Source organism: Carlito syrichta, unplaced genomic scaffold (assembly GCF_000164805.1).
Source record: "Carlito syrichta isolate Samal-C Ts95f unplaced genomic scaffold, Tarsius_syrichta-2.0.1 Scaffold120869, whole genome shotgun sequence".
NCBI lineage: Eukaryota > Metazoa > Chordata > Mammalia > Primates > Tarsiidae > Carlito > Carlito syrichta.
In genome coordinates, this window is record NW_007064965.1 from 123,035 (window position 1) to 149,556 (window position 26,522).

Below are 26,522 nucleotides of genomic sequence, written 5' to 3' on the forward strand. Positions count from 1 at the left end.
ATGCAAAGTATGTGTTAACTTTCCATAAATTTTAATTTAGCAAGGTAGACTGGAAATATCAATGCGAACTTGCTTTCATTAAAACACACAGAACAAAAACACTTAAGGCAGTGGTAAGAATTGTGCAAGAGGTGACTAAACTCATATTAATGTTCATGCTAAGATGCCAGTGCTGTACTTCTGAACACTTGTTGGTAATTAGACAGTTTTATCATATTGAGATTTGTTAGCTTTGATGATATTTGCAAATATTTTTCTTTCCCTAAGTATGTACTTGAAAACAATTAGTTTGAAATTGTTCAAACCGATGCTTATTGGATGAGCAATCTTTAGTACAATCATATGATGGAATACTACTCAGCAATAAAAAGGAATGATATAGATAAAAACTCAGATGGATTCTAGAGGCATTCAGCTGGGTGAAGGATGCCAATCTCAAAAGTTTGTGTACTGTATGATTCCTGATATTCTGGAAAAGATAAAACTACATGGTGCAAACATATCAGGGCTTGAAAGATTTGACCACAGTAGGATAGCACAAACAAGGTTTTCGGGTGATAGAACTGTTCTTTGTCCTGATTGTGATGACAGTTATACAAATACGTAACAGGTATTAGAAATTATGGTGTATCCATGAAAAATGTCAGTTTTACAGCGAGTTAATTTTTTTAAGAAGTAAAAATTTTAAAAGAACAACCCAGAGTGCTTAGTTGTGGTTATCAGGAACATTAAAAAAAAATCTTCTAATAATTGTGGTATATTGGAGATTTCTGATTAAATAAATATTAATTGGGCTCTTAATGAAAATTGAAGTTATTGCTGCAGTTACTAGGTTTGCAAAGAAGGTGAAAATCATGCAAGTTCTACTCAGTAGATAATAGCGTAGGCACTATGCAAGAGTGTGGGAGAAGATTCAAAGTTATGTGTCCCCCAGTAGCTATAACTCGGTTCTCTTGTGCATATGGCACATTTTGCAGTTCTTTATGGTAATCACTTTCCTACCTTGGTGTTTATATATGGTGTACGACAGTTATGGTGGCTGTGGGAACCATAACTTTAAGTTCTGTGACTTTTCTGTGAGTAAAACCAGCCGTAATGTTGAATTAATGTCATTTCTCACATTGAATTTCCTAGTTGTTATAAGTGGAAGACTTATCACATATTTGAATAAAAGCTCTGTGTTCGTTTTTGGTAATATATAAATGACATGATTAAAGGGACTAATTCTGTCATTTAATTACATCATCATTAAGTACAGTGAGGCCAACTTGGGAGAATACATAGGGTACAGTGACCTGAGGGGTGACACCACATGGTGGAGGATACCAGGCCACCATGATCCTTGAGTAGTAACATACACTTTACACAGAAATTCTAATCCCAACTCCAGTAGTTTTATGGAATTGTCTTCCAACAAGATAGGTTACGTGGAACATTGATTTATTTAATAAAACTGGAGATCATAGTGGGAGATTTTCAGGTCTCAGAACATCGGATAGTGCCAGTTACTGCTGACTCTGTACATGAAGGTGTGGTTATGGGTGTTGTAAATCAAGCAGAAATTGATTGGATTTCTGGGAAATAGTAGTATATGGTGTAAAAGGCATGCAAATGAGTCTTTTGGCATTGGGAGAGATGAAAAAATTTCTGACTATTATAAAGTGGTCTTCAGGCAGTCCTGCCCAGGTCACCTGGGGGTCTTTTTACACATGACATATCTAGAAGATACCAAGAACCAAGGGAGAGGTTGTTCAACAAAGGACTTGCTGCCTCCTTTCTTGCCTGCTGTTTTGTCCATTTTGAAAGTTAGGGCTCTTTTCCTGCCTAAACAGTGGTGGTACTTTCAGGGCCAGGGGCATATTGTAACTGAAGTGCCAGGGTCCTAGAAAAAGCTCAAGTGTCTGAAATCACTCTTGATCCTACATGAGTTCATCTGAGTTGAACAAAAATGATTCACAATCTAGATACATTAAACCTGGGGCTGACGGGGAAAGAGGCAGGCATGTGAACCACGGATTAGAACACTAGGGCCGGTATTCTTTGTGACTGGAGACCTATGAGGCTCCACACCTTCTTGTGCTCAGGACTTCTTTCCACCCAGCTATAGGCTTTCTTGATGTCACTGTATACAGAAGAAGTGGTCAGAGAGCCCGTGCTTGTTTGCAGGTCTTCGCCATTTACCTTGGTGCTGAAAATTTGCCCTCTTGGTCTGGAGTTGGAGTTCCATTTCTTCCAGAAGTTCCACTTGAAAGAGAGAATGTGTGTCTTAAAAGGCGGGCAACTTGGAGAGACCTCATCTCTACAATAAATCAAAAAATCAGCCGGGCGTGGTAGCGCATGCCTGACATTCCGGCTACTCGGAAGGCTGAGACAGAAGGATCGCCAGAGCCCAGCAGGTCGAGGCTGTGGTGACCGGGAGCGGCCACTGCACTCCAGTCTGGGCGACAGAGTGAGACTCCAACTCAAAAAAAAACCATAAAAAATGCAAACTGGTGTCCAACAGGATCTCTGAGATGTGCCGAGTACATCCCTGGTGGTCACTGTGTATAGAAAGAATCAATATCATCAGTGGCCCTGGTCCCTGCTCGTGGTTATCTAAGCAATCTCTGTAGACCTGTTTTCTGTCTCCAAAGTGGCCCATATCCTTGGAGTTACCTAGCCTTCACTGGAGGGGGAAATCCCATTTTCTTCATGTAAGAAATAAGCCCTGTCTAATGTGGCAGACAGACAGGAACATCCTAAACTTGTTGGGCGCTTACTCACTCATGTCCTCTCTGCTCTGCCTTTCAATGCAGGCAGCCAACCTCACATTCAGCCCAAGAAACCGTATAAAGTCCCAGAGCTCATCCAGACCCTTAATTTGTGCCTGTAAAACCTGACACAACTGTGAAATCTATACCTCATATTAACTATGGAAGGATGCAGGTTTCATCACTCTGTGGAATCATTTCCTGGGTATGGTAGACATTTTTAAATTAGGAAACTTAGATACCTCCCATTCTGAGGTCATTTGTTCAGAATTTGCATTTCCTTGTTTGGGGTTGGCAGTTGTACAGTTGTTAGCCTCATGAAGGTACAGCTAAGGAAGGTCTTTTTTTCCCCTCCTTATTTATTTTATTTTATTTTTTTTGAGTTGGAGTCTCACTCTGTCGCCCAGACTGGAGTTCGGTGGCCGGGAGCGGCCACCGCAGCCTCGACCTACTGGGCTCTGGCGATCCTTCTGCCTCAACCTTCCAGGTAGCTGAAACTACAGGCGCTCGCTACCACGCCCGGTTGATATTTTGATTTATTGTAGAGATGAAGTCTCGCACCCGCGGCCTCAGGCAATCTACTCACCTCAGCCTCCCAAAGGTGCGGGATTACAGGCTGAGCCACCGAGCCCGGCTTCCCTCCTTATTTTAAAGATGTGGAGAACAATTCAGGATTAGGTATACAAGTGGTCATGATACAGGTAAAGTTTGGACCTCCCTATGCTCCCCACTTTGCCTGGCTTGAGATCAGGTACACTTACTGATGTTATGTCCACCCGCCTCCCGAAGGAAGGTCTTTTAGATCACATTTGAAACCTTTCCTGCCTGACTGACAGACTCAGTACTCTGGATCCTGAACTGCCTGTTTTCCTTTGGAGGCTGGGAGCCAGGCAGGCTACCCTGAGAGAGATCTGATGCAATGGCACTGCCGCCCCACTTTATTCACTGGAAACAAAGCTATTTGCACACTAAGCACATAATTGAGCTAGAGATGTCCAAGTGGCCCAGGAGGTGAGTACAATCAGCCTGACCCATACTCTAATCAATGCCTTAGGTGACAGAGGTCACAGCTGGAGTGACACCACCGAGTCCAACTCTCCTTGCCAATTCTTGCCACACAAACAGGAAGGCAGCCTACACACCTGAAACTGTGTATGCAAATTTCAGATTTCCAAAGAGAAAGACCTGATAGAGGATATCTTCATGAGCTGATACTCATTTGCTTTTTTAAAGCAGGATTTTTTCTTTTTATTTGTAGAAGTTAAGTGGAAGTGGTGATCTGAGTGCTTCTATGACATCTCAGCATTTTGAAGAACAATTGGTGAGTAGCAGTCCTTAAAAACAAACACTAAAGATTATAAATATTTCTCATCAAAAGCTTGGGTTTGTATTTCTTTTCCTCTTTTATTTTATTTCTAATGAATGCTAAACTATCCACTTACAAAAACAGACCTTGCAAATTTTGGCTGAAAGAAATTAATTCAATGGCTATCTATTTGTCAGACTAGGATAGATTCCTCTAAAAATACAGAACAGCTATGAAATTGAGTGAGATCGTAAAGGAGATGAAGCCATTTTGAAGTGCTTTGAAACTTTCAAAAGAAGGCTGTCAAGGTTGGCTTAGTCACAAGTTCGATTAATTGAATATCTAATAAGTCAATGATAAGTGATTTTATCTGTCCTTTCTCTTTGAGGATAGTCAAAAGTTTGAACTGGCTCAAAATTTCAATTGGATTCATATAATAAATATTTAGAAATAGACTTGAATTTGTGATGATGGCCCGTAGAAGTTGATGCATTTCTGGAGATGGAAGTGACAGAGTTGAGAGGAGGTGAGCATTAGAGTTGGAGATACCAATAGTGGGTGCCAGGGAATGAGAGAGACATGTGGAAAAATCAGGAAAGTAATGAACAGTGTCCCATGCAGACACAAGTGAGGAGTGTGTCGGATGACCATGTGGGTTCAGGAAGGGCTCACCTGAATGTCAAGAACTGAAATTGTTTTACACATGGAAGAGGTCTACCAGAATTAATGGGGGTTGGTAGGAAGGGTGGAGAAGAAGAGGATGACATTTTAGCTCTCAGCTTGGAAGTATGGATGCAGGTTCTTGGGAGCCAGCCAAACAACTGCACTGCTTCTTGCTCTTTCCTCTTGCAGGGCTCTACTATGAGTTTTATAATAAGGAATCCTGCAGTCAATTAATGAGGATGTTTCAGAAATTGGTACCTGGTTTACTCTATTCTTGGGAGGTTAATCTTGCAAAAATATAATCAGTGATCAACTCTGAATTCTGATAAAATCCCTCTGGGGAAAAATATAAAGGACTTGTTAATAAAGCAGTATAATCAAGTCCATCATGAGTGGGAGTCAGGGATAGCAGTTGACCATCATTAGTGCTTTTTCTTATTCTCCCTCTTCAATTAAGAAACATCTCAAATTATCTTTCTTGGGCCCAAGACATACTATCTTAACTGTCGTCTCCATCTGTGCAGATTCTCGGGGAAGCTGGCGATGGCTTGAGTAATCTCCCCAGTCCTTTTGCATACCTCCTCACCATACACCTGAAGGAAGGCCGGAACCTTGTTGTCCGAGACCGCTGTGGTAAGATCTGGGTCTGTTATACTTGTGTAGCCTGCAAACCTCTTTTTCTCTACCTTTGTATCAATGTTGTTAGTAAACTTTTTCTGTCATGCATAGTTTAGGAGAGACTGGAATGCAAATCTAAGCCTCTCCAGGTGTAATGCAGTATATTTAAACCCACTGAATCTTACTTTCTTTATTATCATATTCATAATTCTAATAATTACATAAAGTTGTTTTAGAATGAAATAACTGATAACTTTATGCCCAGCACAAAGCAACTCCTTAAGAAAATAGTCCCTCAATGACTCTGCTTTAATTATCCATGAGAAAGATGTGAATACAACCTTAGTATGAGGTCATCAAACACACAAATTGATGGAAATACCCTTTAAACCACCTCCTTTCTGCTTTGAAATTCCACTGGACTTAATAGCGATTATCTGTTGGTGATGGCTTTGTTCACCCTTTACATGTCTCTACATGTTTTCATAAAAATATACCAATATATTTTTAAGTAAGCTTGTTTTTTTTACTTTGCCACAATTCTTCAAGATTGGCCATGTAAATATATCTCCTTTCTTTTAAATACTACATAATGCTCCATAGTATAATGCTTTATCTGTTTCTCTACTGATGATAGTTTGTTTTTTCTACTTTCTCTGCAGTATAAACGATGCTCTTATGAACTTATTGTGTATGCCTCTGTACACAGCTATGGCTAAACCTTAGATAAAAATAGCATGTGTTTAAAAGTGGACAGTGGACCAGACTGCCTAGGCCCAGACCTTGGCTTCTTTATTCATTGCTGTTTGATGTAAGACATGTAGTTTGACTCCTTGATGCCTTAAGTTCTTAATTTGTAAACAAAATAGTAATGTAAACCTACTTTATAGGCTATAAGGAGGGTGGTAGGCATTAACTTACATAGTGTCCAGTTTTAAATTGTTTTTTTCTTCTGTATTATTGCAATTCTTTATAATTTTCAGCATTGACATTTTTTTGTTATATATCATAAATATTTTTTCCCCCGCCCGCCTATTGTGTCCCTAATTTTATGGCCTCTTTTGTTCTTCATAAGTTTTTCATTGTGTATCAGGCAAATATTCTGTTTTTATCTTTATGGTTTTTAAAAAATGTTTATAAAGGGCCTTTCCTTTATAAAGGGCTCAGTGTTTTGCTTCAGGTCTTGGCCAGTTTCTCCTGTTGTTTCATTTCTACTCTGGAACATGTTTTCAATGAAGGAAGGATCTCTTGACTCTTTAATTTGTTATCTATGTCTCTTAGCTTTTCTTTCTCATTTTCCCCATGACTTTTCCCTTTCAGGAAGTATTCTTCAGCTTGATCTTCTAGCTTGATCATTTTCTTGTCTGTTCTTAACATTGTACTATTCTGTTCATCCATTATGTTGTCATTTTTTGAAATTTCTATAGTAGCTATTTTGTTTTATGAATGTAATGATGCCATATCTTTTTTAGGAATATTAAGTACATGTTTAAAATCACCTGTCTAGTGCTTTTAGGTGTCAGTTTACTGCATTTGCTGCTTTTGCTTTTAAATATTAGTTTCTTTTGCATGCTTAGTTCTCTTGAAATGTGTGCTTACCTCTTTGTGTGTTTCTGTTTCCTCATCTGTGGATGCTATTTTTGCTTGCTTGTCCTGCCATTAGTGATGGTGAGGAAGGCTGGGACATGCAGCTGGACAGGGTGAGCTGGTGGTTCAGGTTGGGTTCTTCCCAGTCTCCTGGTTATCACCTGTCTCTGAAAGTCTTCCTCTCTGGCTTAAGACGGTGCTCACTGTTCCTGCTTGTCCTCAAGTGCCTTTGCTGGCCCTTGCTCAGCCTCAAGGTTTGGGGCCCTGCTGGCCCTTTCAGCTACCCTGCATGTGATGCACCAACTAGTCACTCTGAGAGTTGCCCGGGCCACCTTCTGCTTCCTGATCTGCTGCTCCAAGCCTGAGCGTTTCTTGGCTCAACTGCCACACTCCCTCCTGCCTCCCAGCCCTCCTCTGCCCTGAAAATCTTTTTGCTATGGCTCTCTACTCCTCATGTTTTAGGCTATAGAATCTCCCATTAATCTGATCTTTTAGACCTGTGTGAAGTATGTTCTTTTTTTAAACCAAATTTCTCTCTCTCTCTCTCTCTCATTTTCTCTATTTTAAAATAGTGGGAAAAAAGTCATTTTCCTTGGTAAATCTTTTTCTAATAAAAATAATATTTTATTCCTCCCTCCCTCCCTCTCTCTCTCTCTCTTTCTTTCTTTCTTTCTTTCTTTCGGAATCTCACTCTGTCACCCAGGCTGAAGTGCAGTGGCATGTTCACAGTCACCACAGCCTCAACCTGCTGGGCTCAGGTGATCCTTCCACCTCAGCCTTCCAAGTGCTGGAACTATAGGTGTGCACCACCATGCCTGGCTAATTTTTAATTTATTGTAGAGACAAGGTCTTGCCAAGTTGCCCAGGCTGGTCTAGAACCCCTGAACCCAGACAATCCTCTTGCCTCCTCTTCCCAAAGTGTTTGGATTACAGGTGTGAGCCATGGCACCTAGCTAAAAATAATAATTTCTTACTTATCAATTGTGCCCCTTCCTGTTTCAATCATTGTTATAATGCATCCATTTTAGTAGCTACATTTCTTATGCTATTCTTAAGGATTTGGAGCAGATAACATGTCATGCATTTAGAAATGCCACTAAGGAATGTGGCTATAAACTAATGTAAGGTTGCCTCTCACAAATATCCTGACTCTTGCTCTGAATCTGCACAATGCCCAGTGGATAATTCTGTTAAATAATTACCATTATCAAGTTCATTTTGTGGCAACTTATCTGGAAATTTGAAGAGTGTTCTAGACAGATGGTATTTAACTTTATTAGGAAGAATGCTTTTCAAACCTTCAAAATATATGTCCTATTTAAAATCTTTGAAATATCCCCCCAATATGTAAATTTGAGGACATGCATAAACCCTGGACCTCTTCTATGGGTCAGCTACTCCTCCTCCAGTTTTTTTCGTCTTTTCTGTTTCCTTCTCCCTTACCGATGTGAGTTATCAGGTACACTGCCCTTTATATATCATACTGATACATTTACAGTGGATTCCCAGTAGATAGCCAGCAAACTTAGTAGATAATAAAGCCATTGCACATATCAGAAAATGAGTGACACAATATGACTTATGTACACCTATTTCAAACCTTGTAGATTCAAAACCAAAGGACAGACCATAACTTGTGCCCTAACCCTAATCATTGTCACCTCTGTCTACATACTTTTATCAGAGTTACAACATCATGTCAAAATTTGACTTTCATCTTGTGTAAACTTAATATAATCCAAGAATAAATACCTAATAAGGAGTTTAGGTCGTAAGTGATGCTATTCCTGCACCTATTTCTTTTGAAGCCAATGGTCATTGTTCTTGTCTGTTTTATTTATTGGGATGATTAATTATTATCTATTAAGAAAGTAGCCCATTCCCAACATTTTTAAAAGTGTAACTTTGAGGGGTAGCGTGTCTTCCTATAGTGTTTTTATGTTAATTCCTGTGTGGTTATCACAAGTGTAAAGTGTGATCAGGTGATTAGGATGTGATCAAGAGCCCACTTGAGGCAAAGACAGCACTTGAGTGTCCACTATAGATTTTTTAAGCAGGGTCCTAATCACTAGTATATGTGCTCCCACTCCTGTCTTCTCTGCCTAGGACCAACATTGTTTATCAAAACAGCAGTCTTCTCTGTGAAACCCATCCCAGCCTCAGAATTTTGTCTACCAGTTTTTTGTACCAATAATTCTCAAATCGAGTGAGCATCAGTACAACATGGAGGTCTTATGAACATATTCATTGCTGATCCCCATACCCAGAGTTTCTGATGCAGAGGGTCTGAGATGGGAGCTGAGAATGTGCATTTCAAACAAGGTCCGAGGTGATGCTGATACTGCTGGTCCAGGGATTGCACTTTGAAAACCATTGCTCTAGACAGCCACCACTACCAGTTGGTGTTGACCCCTGAGAAGAAGGTGCTTCTCCTGATTGGCCAAGCATCAGCTCTCAATTGTGTTAGCCATGACATTTTATTTTCCTGGGGCTTTACCTCATTATCCATTTGCTCGCTAGCATTGGTCTCAAGCTTTACTTATTAATATTCTTTGAATATAATTTAGTTTGATATCAGCCCAATTAACATAATTAGGTACAAAAAAACTGTGTGCCAAAATTCTAAACATAAAAAATATATATTTTTTTTCTTTTTGAGTTGGAGTCTCACTCAGTCGCCCAGACTGGAGTGCAGTGGCCGCTCCCGGCCACCACAGCCTCGACCTGCTGGGCTCTGGCGATCCTTCCCCCTCAGCCTTCCAAGTGACTGGAAGTACAGGCATGTGCTACCACACCCAGCTAATTTTTTTGATTTATTGTAGAGACGAGGTCTCACCAAGTTGCCCAGGCGGGTCTCGAACCCGCAGGCTTGGCAATTCACTCACCTCAGCCTCCCAAAGCACGGGATTACAGACTGAGCCACCGAGCCTGGCCCATAAAATATTTTTGAATGCTCTATACATTTAAATATTTAGTCTGTATAGTGTGTTCTCCAATTCTGTCAATATAAAATGAAGAGTGGTTGTTGCAATAGTAAATCACCTTCCATTTCTATCCAAATGGCACTTGTCCTATGTAGTCTTTTATGTTTTTCACAAGTATAAGCTCTTTCTCATCTCAAACCTATAAAAATATTACCTGTTTAAAACATGCACCTTTATCCTTAATTGGATAAATGGCTGATCTGCCCTATTATGACATTAGTGCTGTGTTAGCTGGGAGAATAGTTTCTTCATCTGTGTATGACCCACAAAGCTGTACTGGTGGTTTTACATAGCATGCTATAAATATATTTTAGTTCTTCACTGAGGACATCCAACTTCAGCGCGGGACTTAAAGAAAAGGACTGATGAGGGCTATTGTAAAAGGGAAAGTATCTTTCCAGAAGGGAAGAGGATTTATTCACTTACTCTCTTAGCAAGCATGTCTTGAGTTTCTTCAGTGAAGTGAGCACTATACTGGTACTCCACTGGGACCTGGTGATTAAAGTCAGCAACAAGGATTTATATGATTTCAGAGATGAAGAAGACTATTATACAGATCATGACCATGAGCTAGACCTGCATGAAGAAGGCTACTATATTAGATCTAGGTGCTCATTTGGCTAAGCTTTAATTCAGGAAATTGAAGTACAGAATTTATTTATTTATTTACTTATTTTTGAGTTGTAGTCTCATTCTGTCGCCCAGACTGGAGTGCAGTGGCCGCTCCCGGCCACCGCAGCCTCGACCTGCTGGGCTCCAGCGATCCTTCCTCCTCAGCCTTCCAAGTAGCCGGAATTACAGGCGCGCGCTACCATGCCCGGCTGATTTTTTGATTTATTGTAGAGATGAGGTCTAGCTGCCCAGGCAGGTCTCGAACCCTCAGCCTTAGGCAATTCACTCACCTCAGCCTCCCAAAGGCGCGGGATTACAGGCTGAGCCACCGAGCCTGGCTCAGAATTTATTTTTTTTAACTTCTAATTTTTTTATTTTAAAGATGTGGGGCACAATTCAGGGCTAAGTACACAAATGTCCATTATTCAGGTACCCTTGTTGATGAGGTGTGCCCCCCTGGCAGACTTCCACTACTGCCAATCCTGCTTCCCTGCCCTACTCCTGGCAGTTTCCTGCTACTGCCAATCCTTTTCTTACTGTATTGTGATAATTGTTCAAAGTCTGCTTATGAGTGAGAACATGTGATACTCAATTCTTTGTTTCTGTGAAAGATCACTCAGTATTATAGATTCTAAGTCCATCTAGGTTGATGTGAAGTTTATGATTTTTCCCTTCTTTATGGCTGCATAATATTCCATCATGTATATGTGCCACACTTTTTTAATGCAGTTCTTTTGACAGACACCATGGCTGATTCCATGTTCTTGCTACTGTGAACAATGCTGTGATAACATACATGTGCAGGTATCTTTTTTATAGAGTAATTTGAGTTCTTCCAGGTATATTCCCTGGAGGGAGATTGCGGGGTCATGTGGAAAGTTGATTTTTAGATCTTTTAGGAATCGCCACAATGTTTTCCACAGAGGCTGAAGTGCAGAATTTATATAACTTGGTCAAGGTCACACAGAGAGCCAAGACTCAGAGCAGACTGGATGGTTCAGTGGGAAAAGGAAAGCATTTGGATGTTACAGCCTACGTCTTGGTTTTGTAACTGACTTGGACAACTTAATTTTTCTGAAATTTAATTTACCCATCTATAGAATGAACATGATATAGCTTACCTTGTAATGTGATTGTAAGAATTGGTGGTGGGGGAAGCGGCAACATAGATAAGCCTGGAAGACATTATGCTAAGAGAAATAAGCAAGGCACAGAAAGGAAATTATATGTTCTCACTTATATGTGGGAGCTAAGAAAAGTTGATCTTATAGAGATAGAGAATAGAACAGTGGCTATCAGAAGCTGGAAAGGGTTTGAGGGGGAAATGTATAGAGGTTGGTTAACGGGTACACAAATAAAGTTAGATAGAAGGAATATGTTCTGGTGTTCAATAGCACAGCAGGAAGACTATAATTAACAAGAATTTATTGTATTTTTCAAAATAACTGGAAGAGAAGATTTGGAGTGTTCCCAACACAAAGAAATAAGTGTTTGAAGTGATGGATACCCCAATCACCCAGATTTGATCATTGCACATTGGATTCATGTGACGAAATAAGACTTTTACCTGTTCTTGATCTGAGTCAGTGCCTTGTAGCACTTGGTGGTCTTAAACTTTGAGATTGGTAAAGCATAAAAAATATGATGTGACCAGTTGCTTTTAGGTTCAACTGCTTCATGATTTGGTTGATGCATTGAGGAATGTGGACCCTGGCTCAATTTCCTATGGAAGGAAATGTGGCCAAGAAAGTATTTTGGTGTCTTCGAGCTAGTAGTGCTCATGCCAGCAGCCCTTTATTCCAGGTCTGGCTTGAGCGTCAGCTTTTTGACATATGTAGGTCTCTTGTCCCAGACAAAATGCTCAGCTCATGAAATATTAACTCCTAGAGCATTAATAACTGGAAAACTATAACCCTGGCATTAAAACCTTATGTTTTCCTTTGATGTTAGGCAGTTATAGTAGATTGTCGTATACTGGGGAAAAAAAAGACTATGTTTCCGGTGCCCTCTTCTGGCCACATTGTATTGTTGCAAAGAAAAAAATCATTAGAGTTCACTGTAACATTACTAGGACTGTAAAAATCACTCCAGCTGTAGGTTGAGGGATGATGGTCTTCTTTGTGATGTGAGTTTTAGGCAATGAAAATTCATGACCCATTCATCCTGAAAACTCTCTTTTTCCATTTCCAACACAGGTATATATTTGACATTTGTTTTTATAGCAATGACAGCTTCATGTTCAGATTACAGAAAAAATACATTAAACAAGGCATTTTCATATTTGAAAAGAATGGTTCAGGGAAAAGATTTAAATATTTCTCAACATTGTGAAAATTCTCCCACACAATAGGTGTTTAGTAAATTACTAAACTGCTATCAAAATGTTCCAATGTAAGGGAACTCTGATTTAAGTCCTAGTTTCCTTTTACTACAATTTTTGTAATTATGCAATGTTCTTGATCATGCATTTTTTTTCTTTATGAAGAAAAGACACTTTTCTAAGCATATTCTCCTTGTTGCAGCTGTAATTGAGGGACAGGCAGGTGTTTCTAGTATTCTGTTGTGTATCGAGCAGCAGCTCTATAGCCTTCCAACAGGCGTGTTCTGAATAGGATGTGCTGAGCATTCCTACCCTCAGCCCTCTGGGCACTCTTTTGGGTTTGGGACAGCCTCACCAGTGTCTTCCATATTCTGTGCTGTACCCTGCTAAAACGATCATTTTCTTTTGTGCCATGATGTGACATGTTGGGGAATGTTAGATGGTGGGTGAGAGTCATGGACTTTGAACATGGACCATTGAAGTCTGAATCCCACGTCAGACATAGTCTAGGAATATGTCTGCTAGGCCTGTAGTTATGATTGCCCCAGTATATCTGCTTGTGGGATGTGTGTATGTTTATGGGGGGTGGTGGAACATAGAAATAGACAATAAACGTTAGCTATTATTGTTGATGTTCAAATTATTATAGTTATTTTTGTTTGGGATTTGTTTCTGCGTCTCCCATGTGGGAAGGAAATGACTTCATGACTTCCCTATCAGTTTTATTATGGCCATCTTCCTGGGTTCTTCATCATTTTTTGTACCTTTTGTCTATCGTTTTACTTTTTTACTCTTTTTGAGATAGATTTTGCTCCTCCTATCACCACTACCACCTCCAACCTGGATGGTGATGGTTGTTAAAGTGTTTTCTGAGACCAGCTATTCTTTTCTTTGACATAGCAGAAATGAAAGAGAGATTATTTTAAAAGCATATTATTTGAATAAGTACTCTATTATAGATTTTTGGCTTTATTTTTCCTGTCTTATATTTGCTTCTGAAAATGCCTCTCAAATATTATAGTGACTGACATGAGAAAAACTGATGCAGTAAATCACAAGGTCATTGCTGAACTAAAATTTTGAACTGCCTGTACTGCATTGATCTCATTTTTAAAATATTTTTCTTTCTAAAGCAAAATGGAATCGAGCTCTTAAATTGTTTGAGTACCTGCTGTTTCCCACACACATGTACTTCTTTCTGCATTTTAAAAATGTTAATTTGAGAAGAAATTAAAAGCGTAATAATGCATCAAACTTTGTTTAATCAACATTTCAAATTAGGTTTGTTAAAAATTTTTATTTTCAGGAATGATGCCACAGCAAATATTCTTAGGCCTAAATCTGTGTGTACAACTTCCTGTTTTATTTATTTGCAAGTAAGTTATTTTCTCAGGTGTTTTGAATTTTTTCTGATACATGATCTGAGCATTTCAAGATTCTGATTACAGAGTTGTGAGTTTACTCTTGAGAAAGGCCTGTTTTGCACAACCACCAATAGTGTAAAAGCGGTCCACTTTCTGTTTCTCACTAACATTCAATGTAGAATATCTTTATTAATTTGATAGAGAAAAAATATTATCTTTTTGCTTTCATTTGTATTTGTATTAATAAGCTTGGACCCTTGAATATGGTCAGTTTTGAGAAATTTGCTTTTCTTTTTTGCACAGTCTATTCCACTTATTGCTGTTGTTTGTTCTGTTTCCTGGATATGTCCCCATATATTTTTCTAATTTGTCATTTGTCTTTTAGTTTTGTTTACAAAGTTCTTGTTCCAAAAAAATCTTTAATTAGTCTTATAATTTTATCCAGGAGGGTGTCTTCCTTTGTTTTTTCACCTAGAAAGGCCTTTTTTCTAGTGAGAGAGACACACATTAACCTGTCTTTATTCCCTTTTCTGTCTAGTTTTACTTTTTTTTATTAGCCTTTTTCATGTATCTCAAGCTTATTTTGATTTCCGGTCCAGAGTAGAAAATTAGTTTTACTTGTGCCATATGGCTATCTTACTAGCCAGGACTAAATATTTCTTTCCTAATGATTTAATTGTCACTTTAAAATTATATATTAAAATGCAATATATAGAGGTCTATTTCTAGATTTCTCTTTGATTTCTATCGATGTGTTCTTTTTTTCAGGTGTCAGCTCCATACCACAATGTTACTGTGTTGAAGGGTCAGTCTTTTTTACTTTGCAAAATTTGAGGTTTGCTTCTCCTTGGAGTACCTTCACTGAACACCAGATGGCATGAGATCATTGGCATGCTTCTGTGGGAGCAACAAAAACACATCTGGGTCAGTGTAACTGAAAGCTTGTCACTCAAGCAAAAATGAAGTTTTCAAAGACAAGCTCTCTTTCTGTAACACAGGCAGTGGTTTGTGAGACACACATATTTACCTGTCTTTATTCCCTTTGCTGTCTGATTTTACTTTTTTTATATTAATCTTTTTCGTGTATCTCAAGCTTATTTTGATTTTTGGTCCTGAGTAGGAAATTAGTTTTACTTTTGCCAAATGGCTATCTTACTAACCAGGACTAAATATTTCTTTTCCTGGTGATTTAATTGCCACTTTAAAATTATAAAACTTCACTCACTGAGTTTTGGTAGTTTGCTGAGGCCCTGCAGTAAGTGATTGGAGATGAGATTTCAAATCTGTTTCTGTATATTTGTTTGTTACTTGATAACAGATCATCAGACAAATTTGTCCTAATAGCCTTTAGTGTGCTTCCACAACTGAGCTCTTTTCTCTAAAGATTTTTGTCGTTTGGTTTGGTTTTGAGACTCTGTGAAAACTCATGGATTGATCAGAATGTCTTGTTGCTTACTGCTTTAGAGATCACTTTACCTGTTCTTTCAGGGAGATCCCATCTCAATTTTTATGAAGTACCTTGGAGCAAAACTGGGATGTTTCCCATGTCTGCTGTGTGCAAGAAATTGCTTTACACCCCACCAAAGATCACTGACTTAAATTTAATTTAGCATGTCTTCTATTTGCTTGAATGGGACTTCTCTAGAGTGGATGGTTTTATCTGTTTATTTCTATGCCATTATGATAGGTGCTATGTTTCATGAGATGTTTCAAGTAGTTCTTTTGATTATTTAGTTTCATTGTCCGTGAAGTTGGTAAGGGGTGTTCTGCTTGTGTGCATGTTGATGTGTATCTGTATATTCCCACATGCTCGTGATTTACACGTGGCTAAGTTTTTATTTTAGCTACAGCATGGCGTGGTTAGTCCTATCATGCTGTCACACCTTGCATAGTCACACTCTGCTGAATTTGAGGCAGGAAGCATACCAAGTAAAGGTAAAAGGTGTTGTTCTGAAGATTCTCTCTGTAAAAAAAATTACCTTAAATTTTACCAACAACCGTATATTCAGGAATTCTGGGAGTGCAAATCTAGCCCTTTGCACTTGGATGTCCCCTCTCAGGGGACCTAAAGAGATTGCTGGGGATTATGCAGGACAAACCTATGCAAGTGCAAATTTTTCAAAAATGTTTGTTTCCTTGAAGTTTTCCATTCAAATTGCACAAAAAATAGATGGAATATATACTGATATATGATTGATCAGTTGAGAAGTGGTTTTTAGAAATCAGGAGTGCATCCTTCTACATGATCTTTGAACAACACACTGGACAATACATAACATATTATTAATCTGGGAGGAAGAAAATGAGACCGCATTGTCTGCTCGAAAAACACCAGGTAGAAGACGTCAAACAAATTACTATTGCACCACATGTGTCAATGAACTGGAAATGCGTGTCAATGACTGTTGCACACATTACCACTCCTAGAAAAACATAAGATATAAAAATCTTGATTTTTTTGGTCATAAATAAGTTTCTCAATGTCCAAAATTCCATTATAAGCTAAACATCATTACAATAAAATAATTGGTTCCAATGCTATACTATTTAATATGAAGTGATTTGTTTTTTATTATTTCTTAAAATACAGATGGCTGAGTTGCTGGTAGGTGATCTGTGAGATGTCTCTGAGAGCAAAGGGTTAGGCAAGGCTCAGGAGAAATGGCTTATCTTTGCTGCATGCTGTCTGGGGCTTTAGCTGGGAAGATTTGAAGGTTGTGGTGACTTGACTGTTGGGGACCAATCATTGGAAGACTTGAAGGTCTCTTGACAGACTTGTTATGTGCCTGGAATTGGGCAACTGGAAGATGAGGACAGTTCTACGTGAGGTCTCCTAAAGGTCTCTTCACTCAGCACGTCTTCCTCATGGCATGACAGCCTTGGAATTGTCAGACGTCTTACATGGAAATCCAGAGCTCCAGGCACAACAGAAGCTGTTTCATCTTTTATGACACAGTCTTGAAGAAACACCACACCACATTAGTTGAAGCAGTCACCCAATTCAAGGAAATGGGGCAGACATCTTCCTTTTTTTATTACGTAGCACAGAATTTTGGGATTCTGTTGTAAAACTGCTATGGTTATCAAGGCTTTAGAGTAAAAACAATCTGTTTGAGGCTCAGCACTGTGAACTCTTTAATTTTTCTCATCCTTTAAAAAATATTTTTAATATATATTTAAGGTACAACATGATGTTCTGATATACATAGTGAGATGATTTCTAAAGTCAGGTCAGTTAAAATTCATCATCTCACATAGTTACTTTCCTTGCATGTGGTGACAGCACCTGAAATCTACTCTTAGCAAATTTCAAGTGTACAATGCAATGTTATTCATTGTAATCCTCATGCTGCACATTAGGTCTTTAGAACTATTCATCCTATATAACTGCACAATAGTTCCCTTTGATGGACTACTCCCAATTTCCTTCTTCTCTGGGACCTGGAAACTATCGTCTTCTACTTTTTAGGTATTCATTTTTTTAAAAAGTTGTTTCATTTAAGAGAGATTATGTAGTATTTTTCTTTCTATGACTGGCTTATTTCACATCACAAAATCTCCTCCAGTTTCATCCATGTTGTTGTAAGTGGCAGGAACTCCTTTTATAAGGCTGAATGATATTCCTCATCCTTAAAGCAGCAATATAAATAGTGCATTACCTCTTACAGTTTTTTATAGGATTAAAGGTGATCACTCCCATTGTTAATATTATTACTAAGCTTTGGTCCTGTTCTGTCTTTTCTATAAAGGTTGGTGTCCATTTTGTTAGACTTAGGTTTGTGCTTAAGTAGTAGCTTGAGTTGAGGGATTGAGTTTAGTTTTTTTTTTTTAAATAGGAAGGAGAAAGTGAGGGCATCAATAGTTGTGTGTGTTTTGGCAATGTGGGTTTCTGGAAAGCAGAATGCTAACATGCATATAGATCATGGAGTTCACTTTACAGAGAATCCAAGTGGCTACATCTGTTGGATGTGTTTTTTTTTTTTAACCCCTGGAACTCTTTCTAATTCCTTTTTATTACTGCATTCCAGCCACTACCTCTCCTTTCCTGTTTTTCTATGTTGTTGTGCCTTCTTCTAACTTTACATGTGACCCTTCTTTTTTGGTGTTATAGAGATAACCATGCATGTGGTCTCTAAGCGGAAGTTAACACCTGTATTGGGTGACCAAGGATAGGGGTGCAGGCATATATTTTAATAATCACTTTGCCAAAAGACAAAGTAGTTCAATCATCTATTCACCAAATGTCCACTTTACTGAAATTACTGAATTCATCAATATGTTGACAATGCTTTTTTCTCCCTTTATAAAGTTATAGCTGTTTCTATTTATAAAGATAATTGATGGGGGCTTTAAGAAATATCTTTTTGAAGATCTCTGGGTCACCTTAGTTAATGTGTTATAAAGACAAAACTAAAACAACATTTTAAACAATATTTAATTTGTGTCAGACCAAACAAATAAGTGATAGAGACTGAACATGTCATAGTCTGGGCTGCAGGTCCCAGAAAGGGGAAGTCTAAGAACAGAAAAAGAAAAGATGTTAGGAGAAGAGAAATGAGGAGGGGACAGAGAGTAGAGGAAGGTAGGGGAGTCTGAAGGTGGTGTTAGGTGGGGATGGAGAAAGTTCAGGGAGGCCATGTTATAGGAAGAATCTGAAGACTCAGGAGGAGTTTGTTCCCCAGTTCCCTAGAGTTTCCTATGCCTCATTATTTATTCCACACAAGTTACAATAACCTTTATGAATAGTTAGAATACACAATTTTTGATTATATCGGTAGTTTCAGATTATCAATTGCATTGTAAGTTGAATGGAAGTTCTTTCAGTACACTGGACTTTGTAAATTGCCTGGAGCTATTATAAGGGTCCACATGTGGCCTGGCTTTGTCCAAGATGCCAATGGGATTTTACATATGGTGGAGCCATTTAGAGAAGGAAAGTCAATCATACGTGAGAGAGAAGTTTAGAGATAATTAAATCAGCATGTGCTAGATGGCAAAGCACTATAGAAAGGCCAGTAGAAGACTGGGGAAAAACTGTTCTTCTGTTGTTAGTTAAAGCAAAACAAAAAACAGTGCCTAGGAGTATGCAGCTTCTATCTGTAGAAGAAGGATGGACCAAGGTGAACCTGGGAATTGTGCATGTTCGGTTCATTTAATTTTAGTGAATAAAACCTGGCCTGGCATTCTACTAGTGTTGAATCTACCACTATCTTAAGTAATATAGATTTTTCTCTTCACAAGAAAAGTTTCTTCTTTCTCGGATGACTGATAAAGAATGTCTTGTAAACTTCCATAGTGTCCATTATGTTTTCTGAAGAGGACTGGTAAGAGTATAGCACTGAGATCTGGGTATCTCTGCACAACTGCTCGGGGTCAGCAGTACTTTTTAAAACTCATGCCCCCATAAATCTTTATTTATCCAGCATTGAAGAAAGTCAAAACTTGTGGATCCCATACAAAAGCAACTCAGGTTCTTTTTCTGACAAGGAGAAAATATTCTAAATATTTACTTATATATATTTAGAATAATTATATATATATATCCAGAGGACTCTGAATATATAAGTAAAACAGAATAAAGTCACTTATTAGTCTTACCCTGAAGGATAAGAAAAAAGTCAAAATTATACTTATTTTATATGTTTCCAAGTACTGTTTATACAGTAAGAGTTCATATACGTATCTCAGTTTCCCTAAAGTCCTGGCAAATAATTATTGAGTTGAATCTGAAATCTTAAGCTCTTCTGAATAGAGATACCAGATATTACAAAATGTGAACTTAGTGTAGAAATATGGTGATAATATTCTTCCATGAACAAACAACTACTTTGAGAAGTACATTTAAATTAAGAAACTTTTCTAGCTTAACGCAACCTTTCTTTTGGAGAAATTGTATGGCTACATTTTGTAATTTCAAGTCTGTACTTTACTGAAAGCAAATAAGTAGACTTTTCTTTTCTTTTTTTTTTTTTTGAGTTGGAGTCTCACTCTGTCACCCAGACTGGAGTGCAGTGGCCGTTCCCGGCCACCGCAGCCTCAACCTGCTGGGCTCCGGCGATCCTTCCACTTCAGCCTTCCAAGTAGCTGGAACTACAGGCGTGTGCTACCATGCCCAGCTAATTTTTGATTTATTGTAGAGATGAGGTCTCGCCAAGTTGCCCAGGCGGGTCTCGAACCCACGGGCTTAGGCAATCCACTCACCTCAGCCTCCCAAAGGTGCAGGATTACAGGCTGAGCCACCGAGCCCAGCAAGTAGCCTTTTCCTAAAAATAATGCTTTTGTATTCCACAAGGTGGAATTTTTTTTTTAGTTCAAATTAGGAATGCTATTTTTTTAAAAGAATTATGTGGTAAATTTTCACACACACACACACACACACACACACACACACACACACACACACACACACTTTACATTAAACAGTTGTAGGAGCATATTTATGGGCATAGAAGGATACTGAGTGTGTTATTAACTGAAGAAAGCAGGTAAGTAATACTGTATAAAAGTCATTTTTTAAAAAAAGGAAAGCGCCTGTATGTATGTGTAAGAATACAAAGTCTAAGTACATATTGGCATGTTAAGTTTCTCTAGGTGGTAGAAAATTTCTCTCTCTCTCTCTCTCTCTCTCTCTCTCTTTTTAACTTTTTTTCTACCATATCTGTGAATTATATCAGAAAAGAAAAAATCAAAAAAGAAGCTTTTTGTAATTAGACCTGTATGATGACTTTATTTTCTTTGTGTATTACAGTGATTCTTGAGCCAAAATAATACTGTCTGTTGCTATTTGCCACTCCTTTAGACTCCAACTATTTTCTTCATAACATTCTCAAGGTGTGGTAAGAGCTCCTAAGGATGGTAAATGAAATGCTAAAAGGAAAAAAAATCTTCAAATTCTATGGTTCTTGGTGACTCGGTGATGATAGACTTGAGTTGTCATGGGTCCTCATTGAGCTGCCTATTATTTTCATCTATTATGTCTCCAAAGTACTCTGAAATCCTCAATGAATAACTTTACAATCGTAGTTTGGGAAAGTGGCCAGTATTTACAAGGACTTAGTGATGTTTAGTTTTTACACAGCTCTTTCATTCCAGGACAGCTCAGATTGTATTATAGAAATTACCCCAAATCATATGGAATCTCTGTGAAAAGTATGTAAGATAAGGAATTTTCTATCCAACTTATGAAAAGAGATGGTGATATAAATCTCACACTTCTAGAGATGGCAATAGAGAAAAGACATTATAGAAACAAATTAGAAGTGTACATTATCCTGGTAAATTAAAATTAAAAGAAAATTTAGTGCTACCCTTTTTAGTTTAATTGAGTTATGATACTGAAAATAGTAACACAGTGAGGCATTCTTACAGTGTGACATTCTCACTGTAATCTGCTATCATTGAAGTATATTGGTTTGTTTAGTTTTTAAGATACTCCTTTGAGCTTGGTAGTTTTCTGTCCCACAATTGAAGATAGTAAAGCATACAGAAATTGAGTAAATTACCCAAGGCTATATAGCTACTAAAAGGAATTTCTGGGATTTTAATCCACCATGTCCATCTGACTTCGAAGTTTACTCATTCATTCATCACACATTTATAATACATCTACATGCATAGTAGGCATCTCTAGGTATCAATTTTACTTTTCAGGTGTTTTGATTTGAAGGAATTTAATATTTTGTTCATAGGTGGTCCAAGTAATATTTTTTATATGTAAATAATTTTGTGACATACAGAATGGAAACGTTTTAAGCTGTTTTTTATTATTATTAGTCTTTACTGCATTCCTTAGCATTTTCTTAACATTTTATCCTAAAAGGTGAAAGGTCTAAGCCAGAAAATACTGAGCAGCTTTTCCCAATGGCTTTAATAATATTCCCGCTCAGTCTGTAGAGCATCTGTTGAGATTCCATGGATCCTATTTTCTGAATCCTGGGATGGGTCCTTCTTGTGGTCTGGTCCCAGCTTTCTCCTCAGTCTTCAGGTCTCTGGTGTTATATTATCTCAGCTTCCAGGTTTCCTTGCTTTATCCTCTTCCTTCTTCATTCTAAATTATAATCTGCTACCAGATTTATATTTCTAAAGCTTGGCTCTGGTCATTTTATTCTTCTTCTTGTGAGTTAACCTGAATTTCCTTCTCTCTTCATGTTAAAATAATTCTAGATACACCAGAGTTAAAGAAAAAAAAAAAAAAACCTATAAAATCAGTGGAAGAAAACATAGATGAATTAATTTAAAATCTCATAGTGAGAAAATTGCTTCTAAGCAGGATGTTAAAGTACAAAGCCATAAATAAAACTTTGGTAAATTTGACTAAATAAAAATGAAAATAACTTATTGCCATAAATAGCATAAGTCTAAACAAATTATGACAAGATTTATAGTCAATGGCTGATTTCCATAATGAAGAGCTCATTCAAATCCATAAGTAAAGAAAAACTATGAGTCCTACATGTTCATTTTCCAGTGTTAAACATGTCCTCTGAATATAATCACTTGTGAATTCCAGTATAGTTATATAAGGATACTTAATGCAGTATTGTTTGTACTGATTTTAAAAAATGGAAGCAATGTAAATATCCATGATTTAGTAACAAATTAAATAAATTGATACAATGCAATAAAAATTTATTCAATTGATAAAAAACAGTGAATATATGTTGCTGGTATGAAAATTCTCCAAAATACAGTAATTGTGAAAGCATAGAGTCCATTAAAAGCAATTCTTGTTCTTTTTCCTGTAAAATGCCCAAGGAGCTATTTATGATGGGTAAAATAGACAAATTTGAATCAGGAAAGAGTGCTAGAGTAGAGACTTGATTTTTCATTTCATACCTTTCAGAGCTGTGTGCGTATATCATTTTTGTTAAGATAAAAAAAAGATGGAACAGGAAAATAAAAGACCTGTATTTTTTACAGAATAACAACTAAACCCCTTATTTGTTTTGCTTTTTCTTTTTTTTTTTTGTTAAGGACCCTTTGGTCTCTGACTCAAACCTGCCTTGTAAACTTTGTTTCTCATCATATTTTTCTCCCTTAGTCTCTGGAATAAGTTGAAATGCTTGCTTGGCACCATACCACTCCAGTCATTTTGGATCGCCTTCCTTCCCATCAGCTCCAGTGCCTCCTGCTGGAATGACCTCATTCTTTCCCTGCGTATTCTGATACACCCATATTTCAACTCCCATCTCTTTTATTCTAGCCTTGACTGACACCTCAGCTAGAACTAATCTTTCTTGCCTTTGAGCTATCATGACCTCTGAATTCAGTTCTGTTTGGACACTTCCTTCTTGTTCCCTGTGTTATAATTATGAGTTGCCGACTGCCATCAGATGCAGAAGAGCAGGATCTAGGACTGATGCACTTGTACTCCCCACCCCTCAGAGTGCCTAGCACAGAGCTGTGCTCAGAAATGACCAGGGTCTGTCTGTGGCATGTTAGCATGCCTGACAGATGCAGCAGCCAGGGAGACATGATGATCTGTAGTGTCATTTGGCATGAGTGGAAACAAGGACTGTCACACGTGGCTGTTAGAAGTGGAAATTGGCACGACATTTTTGAAGGATTGATGACTGGCTGTTCGTTTCTCTCGGCATATATATTCAAGCTCAGTGCATTTAGAATGAAGCAGGACATTCAGGTCATTGATGCTTAATGCCTTGATAATATAAGTCTGAGGCTGAGTGGCTCCATCAGTCCACATGGCAGAACTGGTGGTGGCCCCAGGACAGAGGCACCGTCTCTCCTAGCTTCACTCTCCTGGAGAACCAGGCTACCACAAGAGCCTCATTGTATACGAAGCTCCCAGTGAACAAGGTTAAAGTCCACCCATTCAGGTGTCATCTCATCATTTGTATAATCTGGGAGTTGCATTCCTGAGCTGCCGACCCCTTTTCAGAACCTGCCTAGTTGAGATGTCACTTCCCTGACAGTGAGGCACTTAGGCTCGGAGAGAAAATCACAATGTGCTCCCCCCTCTCGAATTTTCCCTAACAATTAACGCTGCACTAACTTGACACCCTCTTTCCTTGTTTGGCTTTGTAAACCTCGGTCCCTTTTTCTATTAATTCCAGACATTAATATTTTCTTTCACGCAACTGCCGCCATTCACCCGTGAAACAGTTTGAACATTATGTAGCTGTCAAGATGCCTGGGGATTACCCAGTATGCCTTGCCTGTGAGAAACTGACACCGCTGAGGCCTAGTTTTGAGATGTTTATTTTGAGAGTACGCTGACAGGCATGAAGGCCTGATCCCAGAGTGGCAATTTCATTTAATTAAAGGCCTCTTTTTATTATAGTTTTCCCCGACTTTTTTATATATATATATCAGAATGATTGTTAAAGTCTGACTTGCCAGAGGTGTTCTCTTATACTGTAAAAGGGAGGGGTGGGTGGATTGCTCACTCGCCACTGAATGACTGTGAATGCATTTATTTTACCATCACTCTCAGAACTGCTGCTGAACACAGTGTGTGTGTCCAAGTTGAAAATAAAGACTGCTGGACTTCTACCCCTATGTTGCCACACTCACAATGTGAGATTTGAATATATCTGTGTATGTTTGCAGTTTATTTAATGTCTTTGTTCCAAGTTAGTACACTGGCAATCCTGAAAGGCGAATTTACCAAAATTGTGTCTTCGTTAATCTATTAAGGCTTTGAAATGATGGATGTTGTTTTACTTCATAGTGATGTCAACTTCAGTTCAAATAGCTGGGAAATGTATTGCATTCATTTTGCAGTAATTTTTAGTGCTGGAGCTAAATAGAAGCATAAAAAGCAGCTGAAAAAAGATCGAAGTAATTAATGATGGGTATTAATGATTCGGTAAATGTGGCAGAGTAGCCTAATTAATTTTTTGATATAAAATTCTTAGATTATACCAGCTTGACTTTGATCTCAGAAATTCATTTCAATAAATATTCAGCAGGGAGGGTAGTGTCTTGGGCACTGTCCAAGGCATGTGGGATAGATCAATAGACAAACAGGACTGTTGGTCTTTGTATACTTATTCACAGTGCTATGTCTTAACTACAATATCCTAACTCCCCAAATTAGATTGTTTTCTTTCTCTTTAGCATTATTAGTTGGCCTTCATTTAACCCCTCGTTGACTTGTTCATTCGTGTGCCTTCTCTATTCACCATTCATTGGATATTAACGAACAAGTATATCCCAGGCACTGTGTGATGATAAACACATGGACATAACAATTCATAATTCATAATTCATGCATTATGTTTGCAGCATTTTTTTTTAACTTCAACTGATCTGAAAAGTGTGGAGGAGGGTCTGCCATCAACCCTTCTTTTTACTTTGGTCATAGTGACTGGAGGGACATTATTCATGTCTTTTGGCGTCTGTTTCAAAGCTCCCAGGGAGGAGCCGGCAGGTCAGCAGTGTCAGCTTCGAGGCCAGTGGAGGGCCTGGCTGATGTGGCGTTCAGCTGGCTGGGGTAAGACAATGTCTGCTGCTTTAGTGCAGGTGCGGGGAGACGATGAAGAAAGGCAACTTTGTCAATTTAATCTCTACGCCCCCAGTTCCAATCTTAGCCCCATCGTTGCCATCTTTTGAGCCAGTAATTCCAGAGATTGATTTATTTATTATGATTATATTTTAAAGTACAGGATTCTGTTGAATCAGCCATCTGACTTAATGTTTGAAACTAGTTTCTTCCCCTTTCACTGACTCGCTGCCAGGACTGCGGACACCGTTGGCTCATGCTAGTGGATTTTATATCTTGAATTTTTGTGGATAGCGTAGGTGTGATGTACCCACAATGAAACAAGACAGAAAAAGCTCAAAGAGCCCATTTATATTCTACCACTGGAGGAAAAAAAGAAATCATTCATTTACCCCAATTTGTTTCATTTTTCTCTCTCTCCTCCATCTCTGAGACCTTTGATCTCTGTGCGGGGAGACATTAGCCTGGGAAGTGTAGACAGGATCTTTATGTAATGCAGATCCTAGGTTTTTACGTGCATTTAAAAATTGTCTTGTTCTCTTTTTTTCTTTTAAAGGCACAAGTGATCCCTATGTGAAATTTAAGCTGAATGGGAAGACATTGTACAAAAGTAAAGTTATATATAAGAACTTGAATCCAATTTGGGATGAGATAGTTGTATTGCCAATACAAAGCCTTGATCAAAAGCTACGTGTGAAGGTAATAACAGATGGCTTTCAAATCTGCTCCTTCATTAAAAACATCTCTCAGCAGTTTTTCATGCCCTCTTATAAAGTAAACTTGCCAAATTAATTTTTTTTATTATTCTCAAGAACTGGTTTAAAATAGTGATATTGAAGGAATTCTTTATTCTA

At 38.2% G+C, this 26,522-nt stretch overlaps 1 protein-coding gene across 2 annotated transcripts in view; it reads left to right on the top strand.

Moving 5' to 3' along the window:
• MCTP2 (multiple C2 and transmembrane domain containing 2) overlaps positions 1–26,522 on the top strand; it is a 193,866-nt gene that overhangs the window by 10,753 nt on the left and 156,591 nt on the right. For both annotated transcript variants that reach the window (XM_008048190.2, XM_008048192.2), the window contains exons 2-4: positions 4,009–4,071; positions 5,244–5,352; positions 26,225–26,367. In XM_008048190.2, coding sequence (XP_008046381.1) covers positions 4,009–4,071; positions 5,244–5,352; positions 26,225–26,367 — 315 coding nt within the window. The remainder of the gene's footprint in view (positions 1–4,008; positions 4,072–5,243; positions 5,353–26,224; positions 26,368–26,522) is intronic.